General features: G+C 54.0%; 1 protein-coding gene across 23 annotated transcripts in view; it reads right to left on the reverse strand.

Moving 5' to 3' along the window:
- The window catches only part of SHANK2 (SH3 and multiple ankyrin repeat domains 2), a 720,394-nt gene that overhangs the window by 650,380 nt on the left and 57,032 nt on the right, over positions 1 to 12,982 (reverse strand). For 11 of the 23 annotated variants that reach the window (XM_078341734.1, XM_078341731.1, XM_078341728.1 and 8 more), the window contains exon 3: positions 11,997 to 12,156. The exons of the other annotated variants lie outside the window; for them this stretch is intronic. In XM_078341734.1, coding sequence (XP_078197860.1) covers positions 11,997 to 12,017 — 21 coding nt within the window. In that variant the 5' untranslated portion in view covers positions 12,018 to 12,156. The remainder of the gene's footprint in view (positions 1 to 11,996; positions 12,157 to 12,982) is intronic. 23 annotated transcript variants of the gene reach the window in all.

Raw genomic sequence — 12,982 nt, forward strand, 5'->3', positions numbered from 1 at the left:
TGCAGTCCGCACAGCACTGGGTCCTCCCGAGGCCTCTCTTCTTGGCTTGGAGACACCACCTTCTCCCTGTGCCCTACCAGGGTCGTCCCTCCGTGCATGTCTAGCTCCTCATCTCTCTCATCTTTTTTTTTTTTTTTTTTTGAGATGGGGTCTCACTCTGTTGCCCCGACTGGAGTGCAGTGGAATGATCTCAGCTCACTGTAACCTCCACCTCCCAGGTTCAAGCGAGTCTCCTGCCTCAGTCTCCCAGTAGCTGGGACTACTGGCGTGCACCACCATGCCTGCCTGATTTTTGTATTTCAAGTAGAGACGGGGTTTCACCATGTTGGCCGGGCTGGTCTTAAACTCCTGGCCTCAAGTGCTCGCCTCAGCCTCCCAAAGTGCTGGGATTATAGGTGTGAGCCACCGCGCCCAGCCCTTAACTTTATTTTATTTTTTTATTTTTTTTTTAAGACGGAGTCTCGCTCTGTTGTTCCGGCTTAGAGTGTGGTGGCGTGGTCTCAGCTCACTGTAACCTCTGCCTCCCAGGTTCAAGTGATTCTCCTGCCTCAACCTCCCAAGTAGCTGAGATTACAGACACGTACTACGGCGCCTGGCTAATTTTTGTAATTTTAGTAGAGATGGGGTTTCACCGTGTTGACCAGGCTGGTCTCAAACTCTTGGCCTTAAGTGATCCACCCACCTTAGCCTCCCAAAGGGCTGGGATTACGGGTGCGAGCCGCCGTGCCTGGCTTCATCTCTCCCTCCTATGACACCCACCCTCTGGAGTAGGGTCATCCATATGACCCCAGATTACTTGTCTCCAAATACTGTCACACTCTGTGGTCCTGGGGCTTAGAGATTCAACTTAGGAATCCGGGGAGGGGACACAGTGCAGCCCACGATGACTCTCCACTCCGTTCTTTGTGACCTGCGGTCCTTGAAGTCTATTAGGCTGTGACTATGAGCAGTCATTTACCAGTACATCAAATAAACCTGCTATCTTCTGTCAGAATCCACACTCGTGATGCTTGTAGGAATCCTGTTTCCTGAATGGGGCAGGATAACGTTGGAAGGTCCCACGCTGTCTCCACTGTAACTAGAAAGACCAGAACCGGCCGGGCGCGGTGGCTCAAGCCTGTAATCCCAGCACTTTGGGAGGCCAAGGTGGGTGGATCACCTGAGGTTAGGAGTTCAAGACTAGTCTGACCAACAGGGAGAAACCCCGTCTCTACTAAAGATATAAAGTATCAGCCAGGCCTGGGGGTGCTTGCCTGTAATTCCAGCTATTTGGGAGGCTGAAGCAGGAGAATCGCTTGAACCCGGGAGGCGGAGGTGGCAGTGAGCCAAGATTGCACCATTGCATTCCAGCCTGGGCAGCAAGAGAGAAAATCCGTTTCTAAAAAAAAAGACCAGGGCCTGAGCCTTCATGAAGAGATTTTAAATGTAAAGAAACACAAGGTAAGAGTGAAAGGAGCAATGTGTACCACTCTGGGTGGAAAAGCGTCGCCTCTACCAGGGAAGCGACTTAATCAATCCAATTTCATACTTTCCGTCTTCACTCATTACTGGAATATTCATTACAAAAGCAAATTGCAAAGAGATCTACATTCATCAAGGCTTTCTTCTTCCCAGAGATGTGATCAAGCCATCGGAGGCGATCGGCTCGTAAAGGTGAAAGGAAAAGGTGAGACCCAGAGGATGCAATCATGCCTCCTTAATTACGTCGCAGGCAGGGCGAGAGGAAAAGATGAAGCGCCTTTAACCGGGCGAGCTTCCTCGTCAAAGGCAAATATCCAATTCAAACAAGAGCCAGCATAGCTTGCTCTTCCTAAAGAAGCCTGCAAACCAAAACCGAGTACCCGAAAAGAAAGTCCTTCCTCTCTTTACTGCCATGTAAGACACACAGAGACAGACGGCCTCCAGGGATGCAGACACACAGCTCTACTGAAAAGCCAGGGTCCCCCACAAATTATATTCATAAATCAACTCAAACCACAGGCAGAGAGGGCTTCTGCGGCCGGTCTGGAATCACAGCCCATGGGTTCTGGAGCCATCTCATCAGAGCCTTGTAGCAATTCCAAGTCAAGGGGACACCGTGTGTGTGTGTGTGTGTGTGTGTGTGTGTGTGTGTGTGTGTCACAAACACTCCAGCAATAACTCATTTCCTGGGCTCCCCGATAATTAGCAGACATATCTCAGGGACCCCATCCAGAGGAGGGGTTGGGGTCTCCATTGTAACATGAGAATGAGGTCAAAGGGCACTGGCATGACTGTTAGGACCAGAGTCCCCCTCCCACCTGCCCCCAGCCACTGCCTGATCCCCATCCAGGGCTCTGTAGCCTGTTCTGGCCCTGGGCACCTGCATGAGTCAGCCAGGACTGTGGCAGCAAAGTATGCAGACTAGACAGCTGTGACCACAGAAACACACTGTCCCGCGTCCCCAGAGGCCAGGAGTCCCAGATCCAGGCAGCGTGGGTCCCTCCGCAGGCACAGATCGTTCCAGGGTCCTCTCCTTCGCCTGGGCAGGGCACTGCCATTTCCCTGTGTCTTTATACAGCTGTCTCCTTCTAAGGACACCAGTGACAGTGGATCAGGCCCACCCTACCAGCCTCATTTAACTTGATGACCTCTTTAAAGAGCCTTGCTCCAGTGAGGTCACACTGAGTGCTGGGGCGAGAGCTTCAACCTGCAAACTCGCACAGGCACGGATCAGCACACGGCAGTGCCGCTGGCAGGAAAGGCTGGGCCAGGAGCAAGATCAGTCCCACTTTCCAGGGAAAACAAGGCACAGAGAGACCCGCACGCCTTATGGACACCAAACACATCACCACCCGCTCCAGGATGGGGCGGACAGGCAGGTACTCAGGCAGCGACCCCCAAAAACGTTTTGTGTTCAGAGTGGCCACTGAGGCCCCATCTAGGGATGCTGGTCTGTAGGTGGCTGCTCTGATGGGACCACAGTTACTCTCAGGGACAGCTAAGCAGTGGGCGCTTGCTGGAGCCGATGTCACGAACAGACCCCAGCATGCGTGAGGCTGAGACCCAGGAGACTGGGCGTGAGACCCAGGAGACTGACGCTGCCTCAGCCCTGCTCTCTCGGTGGCCTCAAATCCCAACGTCACTCACTTGCATTCCTCAATCACCTCACTCTGTGTTAACTGAGAATTAAGCCATGAAGCAGGATGTTAGCAGCTGGATCCAAAGGGCAGGTGCCGATGGGAGCAGGCAGGCCCAGACAGACAGATGCAGAGAACAGAGTACCAGCGGACTCGAGCAGGGGGTGGACAGCAGGACCCAGCCCTCTACAAGTCACAGAAGACCTGCTACGGCTGCAGAGGGCCCTTCCTGGGGGCAAGAACTGTGAGGAAGAGGCAGCTCCTGGGTCCCAGCGTTACACCAACCCTCGTCCAAGGTCAACTCCAGCGACTTACACAGAAGGTCCAGGCTGCTTCCTTCGTGGGTCAATGGTTTACAATCCCAAGAAGGCTTAAACCTGAGGACAGAGATGAAGAGAGAAACCAAAGCTGCCCGACACTCACTGTAAGTGAAATCCAGAAATAGGCCTCACCTTTACGCAGAGCACCTGTTTACTTTTAGGATTAAAGGTACCAAACCAATTCATCTTCTCATCACAGCCAAAATAAGCAGGTGAGTGACTGACTGATGGAGACATGAGACTTTATACCGAAAGCATAATTTTAGAAAAGGGAAAACATTTCTTGGATGTTTCAGAGAATTTAGGATTTCCCCTATTTTCAGTATACTGAGATTGATAAGGGTCACTTACTTACATACCCAAAACCGGAATTCAGGTTTGTACATGAGATCACACTGTAATCAGAGGCCCACTCTTCAAGGATCATAAAATCAACTAGACATAAATAGAGAAATCATTGTAAAATGAAACTTACAAGCTTGAAGAAAAGTTTTTGACAGGGAGGAGGGGGAGGGATAACACCGGGAGAAATGCCTGATGTAGGCAACGCGGGGGGACGGAGACAGCAAACCACCACGGCACGTATGCACCTGTGCAACAAACCTGCAGGATGTGCACATGTTCCCCAGAGCCCAAATACAGTTTTAAAAAAAGAAAGAAAAGTTGTTGAATGTATCACTCTAATAAATTAAAATTTTAATGCTCAAATCACACAGAACAAAAATATTCTTTCTGAGGGGAAAGCTTCCCTTGAGGAAGAAGAGTGAGCCTGGCATGGGCACCGCCTACCGTAGAGGAGAGTCAGCCACAAAAATAAATGTGGTGGGCCGGGTGCCGTGGCTCACTCCTGAAATCCCGGCACTTTGGGAGGCTGAGGAGGGAGGATTGCTTGAGCCAAGGAATTCAAGACCAAACTGGGCAACACAGTGAGACCCTGTCTCTACAAAATATTTTACAATTAGCCAAGCATGGTGATGCATGCCTGGGGTCACAGTTACTGGGGAGGCTGAGGCAGGAGGGTTCCTTGAGCCCAGAAGTTTGAGGTTGCAGCTGCAGTGAGCCATGATCACACCACTGCACTCCAGCCTGGGCAACAGAGCAAGACCCTATCTCAAATAAATTAATACATAAGCAAATGAATGTGATGGTCCTTAAATTCGAGCTCCATGCTTTCATCTACCCAAGGCTCTCAGCCTGCCTCTGCTTCTTTTTTCACCCCCCCCAAGATGGAGTCTTGCTCTGTTGCCCCGACTGGAGTGCAATGGCATGACCTCAGCTCACTGCAACCTCCACCTCCTGGAGGTGGAGCAATTCTCCTGCCTCAGCCTCCCGAGTAGCTGGGATTACAGGCATGCACCACCATGCCCAGCTAATTTTCCTATTTTTATTAAAGACAGGGTTTCACCATGTTGGCCAGGCTGGTCTCGAACTCCTAACCTTGTAATCTACCCGTCTCAGCCTCCCAAAGTGCTGGGATTACAGAGTGAGCCATCACACCTGGCCTCGTCTCTTGTTCTTTCTGCTGAAAAGGGAGAGACTAGCAAGGTTCTAAAAATGTCAAAGGCTCTCTGGCACAGCAAGCCGGGGTCTCCCTGCACCCCTTCCCCTCAATGGCTCAGAAAGACCCATCCCTGCCCGGCTCAGTGGCTTATGCCTGTAATCCCAGCACTCTGGGAGGCCAAGGTGGGTGGATCACTTGAGGTCAGGAGTTTGAGACGAGCCTGGCCAACATGGTGAAACCCCCTTCTCTACTAAAGATACAAAAATTAATCTGGCATGGTGGTGGGCACCTATAATCTCTGCTATTCGGGAGGCTGAGGAATGAGAATCGCTTGAACCCAGGAGGCAGACGTTGCAGTGAGCTGAGATTGTACCACTGCACTTCAGCCTGGGTGACAGAGTGAAACTCTGTCTTTAAAAAAAAAAAAGACCCATCCCTGCTCTCATCATTTACTTGATGAATGCCCGCATGTGCCTAGTTCTCTCCCTCAGTGCTTGAGATTTCACGTTGAACAAAATCAACAGAAATCTTTTGGGGTGTTTGTTTCCTTAGCAATTTTTCAGATAGATAAAATTCACCTAACATAGAATTTACCACTTTGAAGTATTTACTGGTTTTTACCCATGTTGTGTCACTATCACCACTATCTAATGCCAGGACATTCTCAGCACCCCACACGGAAACCCCAACCCCATTCACAGCCACCCCTGGCCTCTGGCAACCACAGGTCTGTGTTCTGCCTGTGTGGATTTGCCCTTTCTGGACACCACGTGTAAATGGGGTCCCATCACACGTGGCCTCTGCATCTGACTCCTTTCACCTGGGGTAATGTCCTCAAGGTGCATCCACGCGGGAGCCCACGTCTGTAATCCATTCCATTTCAGGCTGAGTCACACCCTATCATATGGGCACCCCACAGTTTATTTATTACTCAGCTGACAAACATGACTGATTCCAGTTCTTGGCTATTATAAACAATGCTGCCATAAGCACCTGTGAAAACGTCTTCACTCGTACTTACGATTCCATTTCTCTTGGAGACACACCCAGGAGTGGAAATGCTGGCTCATACGCCTACTCTACGTTTAACTTCGCTCTACATTTAACTTCGCTCTACGTTTAACTTCGCTCTACGTTTAACTTCGCTCTACGTTTAACTTCGCTCTACGTTTAACTTCGCTCTACGTTTAACTTCGCTCTACGTTTAACTTCGCTCTACGTTTAACTTCGCTCTACGTTTAACTTCAGTCTACGTTTAACTTCACTCTACATTTAACTTCATTCTACATATAACTTCACTCTACATATAACTTCACTCTACATTTAATGTGACTCTACATTTAACTTTTTAGGACCTGCCAGACCAATTTCCCCAGTGGCAGCCACATGTTAACCAGGACCATGGGTATGGCTCAGACAATGATTCTCTTCCCACTGCTGTCATTTTTGTCTTCAAGCCTTTATCTGCATGCTCAGTCAGGAATTTCATACGTGGTCAGAGGTATTTGTCCTCAGTCACCAAACCACAGAGAGATATCAAGCCTCAGTTAATACACACACACAAGCACACACACAGATCTTTTAGTGACTGTCATATGGGGAAAACCCTACTTGTAAATAAAGGTGTGTGCTCAAAGCTTTGTTCAGTGGGGCATTCAACAAATACTGGGCACCTGCAAAGAGGCAGGGCCTGCCACAGACCCTGAGGATGTATCAGTGAACAGCATAAAAGGCTCCCCGACCTCCCCGGAGCCATCAGAGAGACAGACATGATAGTTAAAGACAACTAGCAGCGCCCAAAAGTTTCTCCCAAGATGGAGCGTTACTCTTCCAATCAGGCTGTGTGGCGTCCCTGCAGATGAGACGCCTTCACCTCCCCCAACTGTACCTTCTCCACAGCAACCATGGGCCCTCCCCTGGTATTCCAACTGGACAAAGCTGGAAATCTGAGGCACTTCAAAGAGAGAGGCCTCAGCTGCAGGAAGCACCGCTGCTCTCACGGATACATGAGATCCCGGATACAGGAGATCCTGAATACATAAGATACACTGCGATCCCAGGGACGAGCGCGTCTTTCCATGCCTCAGGAGAGCTGTGTCGCCACTGCCTGCCCAGAGATTGCGCCGAGCTGGCGTGTGCCATGAAGGGTGGTCGCCACGATGGTCAGAGCTGCTGCTGTTCACCTGGCACCTGGCAGCAGATGGCGGTCGCCTGCATAGCAGAGCTTGTCTGCAAGGGCCACTGTGAGCCGGTTCTCTTTCAAGCCGAGACACTGATGACCTAAGTTTTAAGATAAATCCAGTGGCTGTTTCCATTTTGCAGATAAGAAAAGCAAGGCTGAGAAGTATAAGTGGGTTCACGGCCACAGAATGGGTACAAAGCAGACTTGTCCCTGCCCAGCACACAGACTCTGAGGGTGGTGGAGCCGGCTTTGAAGTCCAGAAGCATGGTCTACCCCCCGCTGGGAGGAGTGAATCTGTGAGAGGGAGGCAGGGACCAGGCACCTCCTCCAGTTCCTCCAGTCGCTATGACCGAAGTAACGAACCCGCCTCCAGGAACCTGCCCCGTGGCTTCTGTCAATGCCAAATTTCATTGCACAGCCATGAGCCCTGCCCACAAATCGATTAGAGTCCCCTGTTCTATGGGATGCTGACAGATTGCTGTTATTTGTACAAGTCCTGGTTCATCTGATTCTCTGACTCTTCACAGCTGTGTGGAGCATGTGGCTCATGGGTACATAGTAGGTGCCTAATCACCATGTGCGAAGTGAATGAACAGCTGCTTGACTATGCGGGTGCAAGTCGCACAAAGAACTCGTTGCCTTTAAGGCATCTGCATGGGGCTGGCGGACACACCCTTCTGACTGGTGGCAGCTCGGATCAGGCCCTGGTTCCCCAGCCCCATCCCTGTCTCATTCCTCCCCTCAGGCCCCAGACAGGTCACGGAACATCTCAGAACGTGCCCAGAAGCACAGAGGGCACAAGACAAGCCACTCTCTGCAGCTCAAGGCCTTGTACCTTAAGAACACCTGGCAGGTGGGCAGGTGACTGAACCCATTTCAGAGGTCCATAGACTGAGGTCAGAGAGGTGAGGGTACTCCCAGCCCCTCGGCCAGAAAAGGCAGAGCTAGAAGCCGGGTCCTCCAACTCCATGCTCAGCATCACACCTCAGGTAACCCCACCTCAGGAGCTGGCTGCCAAGTTGCTCTACCCAGGTGTCAAAGGGGGTCGATGTTGGCCAGAATGACCTACCAGGAAAGCAGCCAGCACTCAGAGTCACGAAGGGTGACCTTTGGAAGTCCCTGAGTCAGCCAGGGATGGTGGCTCACGCCTATAATCCCAGCACTTTGGGAAGCCAAGGTAGGCGGATCACAAGGTTCAGAGTTCAAGACAGCCTGGCCAACACAATGAAACCCCGTCTCTACTAAAAACACAAAAAAATTAGCCAGGCATGGTGGTGCACACCTGTAATCCCAGCTACTCAGGATGCTGAGCCAGGAGAATCGCTTGAACCTGGGAGGTGGAGGCTGCAGTGTGCCAAGATCGTGCCTCTACACTCCAGCCTGGTGACAGAGCGAGACTCTGTCTCCAAAAAAAAAAAAACGAAGTTTCTGAGTCATAGGCCAGCCAGAGCACACCACAGACAATCCTCTTGTCCACGTGGGATTCCTGACCAGGTCCCATCTGAAGGGCACAGCAAGGCTGCCTCCATCCACCCGGCCAGCTCCACTGCCTGCTGTGCCAAAGCTCACCCTTCCCGGTAGAGACCATGAGCATGCAAGCGGCCACAAAGGGCATGGCACTGACCCACGGTCACAGCCATGGGAAACTGCCCCGGAGGAAATGGAGCCAGATGCCACCAGACAGTTGGCGCTGGGGCTGGGTGACTTTAACCCTTTTCTCTGCTTGCCAAATTTTCCGTGAGGCAGCAAAATAAGAAGTAAATCTAGATATGGAAAACATCATGTGTCCACAGGATGGCACACACAGGCACACTCACAGAGCAGGTGGGCCTGTGGGGTTCCGGTGACCTCAGGCACCACCTGCAAGGGCGGGGTCAGCTTTTGGAATCAAGGGTCACACGGTGCAATGAGTATCCATGAGGGGGAGGCGCGGGTCTAGGGAGATGTACCCCTCTGTCTTCTGGAGATGGTGAGGAGGCAACCAACCTTTGCCCAGACCTCAGTGGTCAGCATTTGCCAACCCATCCATCTCCCACACGCCCAGGAGGCAGGCACTGTGACATCCCCTATTTCACCAACAAGCAAACAAAGAGATGTAGAGTATCTAAATCAGAGAGCTAATAAATGGTCACAGCAGGATGTGATCCAGTTGCAGCTTGGACCAGATGCCGGACATTTAAATACTGTAGTGCAATAAAGGGTTAACTCAGCAGGCCTGGGCTGTCCAAACTCCACACACTCCAGAGAAAGACTGGGCCCTTCCCGGGCTCATGGGAGATCACCTCTGAGCCCCGGGAACACCCAGTGTGGTAAGAGTGCCTGAGTTTACCTGGGCCCTTGAGCCACATCAGATGGCCTGTGCTAGCAACACCCGCTACAGTGGGGACCCCACGCCACGTGGTAGCAGTGTGATCTCTGGGGGCCCTGGGGACTAAGGCCAGGCATACCTATGCGAAGAAACCCCAAGGAAAGGCCTGGCTCCGAGACTCTGGAGCACTCTGCGGGGGGCCGGACTCCACGTGTGCCGTCACACATCTTCGCTGGGAGCCGTCCACGTGCCTCCCCAGAAGAGGACGCAGGAAGCGGGCGCCTAGTCTCTCCTGGACTCTGCCCCACAGGCCTTTGCCGATTCCACCCTTCACTGTCATGAACTCTGCCTGTCACTAAAACAGCTTCACTAAGGACTCTGCAAATCCTCCTGGCGAATCAGTGAGCCTGGTGAGGGCTGTGGGTGGCCTTGGGACGCTTGACCACAGCTGTCCTGTTCTGAGAATTACAGGCCACGGGTGGGGAAACTGAGATCTCACTGGATTTACAAGAGTATAAGTTAGGCTTATAAAAGCCAAAGATGTAAATTTTAAAAAGTAAAATAAAAAACACAAACCACAGGGAAGTGACCTGGAAGGGGTGTGCTCACACAGTAACCGCAGCACCAGGCCCCCCGCTCAGGGTGCAGGCAGAGGCCCCTGCCGGGCTGACAGTGCGGCTTTGCCAGAGCGTCCCACGGGCAGGTAACAGGACCCGGCGCACCTCCCATCTGCGCTGCTAGCTGAGCCTGTGCCAGGAAGGCACTCCACAGACAAGTTCTCAGGTGACAGCTCCGACAGAAGAGGGACCACAGGGTGCTGCCTGCTCACCTCCCCCGCCAGGTGAAGGCTGTGGCATGGGACTCCCCAGGCAGGCGCTCCACCCTGACACCCCAGCTCCTGTTCCCTGCCAGCCATGCCCTTGCACTTTTATGGGAAAATAGGGTTTCTGAGAACAGGGTCCCCTCAAGGTATCGGCTGGGTCCACTGTCTCCTTCCAAGACGACCCCAGTCTAAGCCTGACCAGAGACACGGAAAAGACGACCAGGAATGCACTTTCCGCTGCGGCAAACTCGTTCTCTTTCCCAGGACTGCTGAGTGGTGAGGACCACGCTGGAGCCACGAGGAACAAGTTCTGGGAAGGGGAAGGAGGCAGGGCTCAGCGCAGGGGCAGGGGCAGGAGGCAGGGCTCAGAGTAGGGGCAGGGGCAGGAGGCAGCGCTCGGAGCAGGGGCAGGGGCAGGAGTCAGGGCTCGGAGCAGGGGCAGGGGCAGGAGTCAGGGCTCGGAGCAGGGGCAGGGGCAGGAGGCAGGGCTCAGAGCAGGGGCAGGGGCAGGAGGCAGGGCTCGGAGCAGGGGCAGGGGCAGGAGGCAGGTGCTCGGAGCAGGGGCAGGAGCAGGAGGCAGGGCTTAGAGCAGGGGCAGGGGCAGGAGGTAGGGCTGGGAGCAGGGGCAGGGGCAGGAGGCAGGGCTCGGAGAAGGGGCAGGGGCAGGAGGCAGGAGCTCGGAGCAGGGGCAGGGGCAGGAGGCAGGAGCTCGGAGCAGGGACAGGGGCAGGAGGCAGGGCTTACAGCAGGGGCAGGGGCAGGAGGCAAGGCTCAGAACAGGGGCAGGGGCAGGAGGCAGGAGCTTGGAGCAGGGGCAGGAGGCAGGAACTCAGAGCAGGGGCAGGGGCAGGGGCAGGAAGCAGGAGCTTGGAGCAGGGGCAGGAGGCAGGAACTCGGAGCAGGGGCAGGAGGCAGGAACTCGGAGCAGGGGCAGGAGGCAGGAGCTCGGAGCAGGAGCAGGAGGCAGGGCTCGGAGCAGGGGCAGGAGGCAAGGTTCGGAGCACTCCACCTCCCCAGTGGCACATCCATGGGATGCTGACCAGGTTTGGGCAGGGACAAGACACCTGGTCCCGGATGGAGCTGGGTGGGGCAGGCAAGGGACAGCCAGCTCTGCTGATGTCAGCCTAGCCTCCGTCCTCCCTCCCTCCCTGCCCTGCTCTCCCTCCTCTTCTCCATGAAGACAGTATGTGCACTGAGCTACTCAGACCCAAGTTCCCGCGGCCTTCGCAGTCTGTCCGTAGAAGTACCCAGGCCACAGCCTCTCGGCACGGGCCCACCCTACGGGGCGGCCCCTTTTCCCACAGTCTCTACCCGGCATCCAGTCCGCATTCTCCCTAGCGTTGAGTCATCTGAAAGTCTGGTGATGACACCTCTCTCTGGCCGGAGGGCAGCTGACCAGGACCACCCTGACAGGCCAGCACCCCTGCCCCTCAATCTCTGGCAAATCCAGCAGCATCCCAGGGCTCCGCCGGTGCCCCCGCTGGGCACTACTGCAAGAACCTCCACCCTGCAGCTCCTGCCTGTGCCCCTGTTGCCAGGCTCCAGCAGAGGCTGCACCGGGAGACCCGCGTGCCAGGAGGGAGAGCCCCCTGCAGCCTCCTTCACCAGTCCCTCATGCCGTTTCTTAGCACTCAACTTTGGGAAGTCCAAGTCGGCCACCCAGAGGTTTCCAAGATGTGGGGGAAGCACCACACTTCCAAATTTCACCAGGAGGAAAGTTCCAGAGAGGGGCGGGCCTACTAACACCCCCTCCCCAACACCTACCAGGCCACTCCTAATGTGCATCTGGGCATTTGGGGTCAGGCGTGTTATGTATCTGCTTGCTGGTGGCAGAGTCCGCAGGGTCCCTTCCGAAGGTGAGAAGAGGGCCAGGGTTGGTCCCCTGGGGCCGTGTCAAGCATCCTTTCTGGATGGCTGCTGGGATCTGGGAAAAAGGAAAGGCCCCTTAGCGCTGTGTACTCCCAGGGCTGCAGCAGGTGAAATGCGGCTGGTGTCCTCTGGGGAGAAAAGCTTCTATCACGGCTGAGCTCTCATCGGCCCTGTCCCCGTCCAGACAGGAGCCAGGTCCAATTTCTCTGCGTGTGCCCGGCGCCAGCCTGCATGGAACCCTCCATGTTTCCTGAAGTGACTACCCCGTGAACCCAGAGAAAAAGTACACGAACACACTCTCCAGAGTGCACGTCTGCCTGCGCTGATGGAAGGAGGTGGCTGTTAGCGCAAAACCTTCTGTCTCTGAATTCCCTCCCACTGCTTCCCTCTCTGGACAGGCACACACGCAGGGCGGCTCCAGGACGGGCTTGAACCTGCGGCAGCTGCACGGATCAACCACATCCGAGCACCTGGATCTCCTCTGGGCATTTAACTATTCCTTAGAGGTTATATCATGACTTTTAAAGAGCTCTTGGAAACCAAACTCCTCCTTCTGAAAACATCCAGGCAGAATTTACACGGAAAGACGGATCTGCAACCGTCACTCAGAGTCCGGGAACAACAGGAGCGTAAACATTTAGAGCGACCCGGCAGCCCTGCCCCCCACCAGCCTACCTCCAGACAGACAGGGAGACCGCACTATTCTCACAGCCACCGCTATGGAACCACAGCAGAGTTACAGAGCTCGTCTACCATAACTCCAAAAGACTAGCTTGCTACCTCGGCTAACGGCTGATAATTTGTAATATACTAAAAATGCCAAGGCTGGGTGCAGTGACTCGTGTCTGCGACCCCAGCACTTTACGAGGCCGAGGCTGGAG

The sequence above is a fragment of the Callithrix jacchus genome, chromosome 10 (assembly GCF_049354715.1).
Source record: "Callithrix jacchus isolate 240 chromosome 10, calJac240_pri, whole genome shotgun sequence".
Lineage (NCBI taxonomy): Eukaryota > Metazoa > Chordata > Mammalia > Primates > Cebidae > Callithrix > Callithrix jacchus.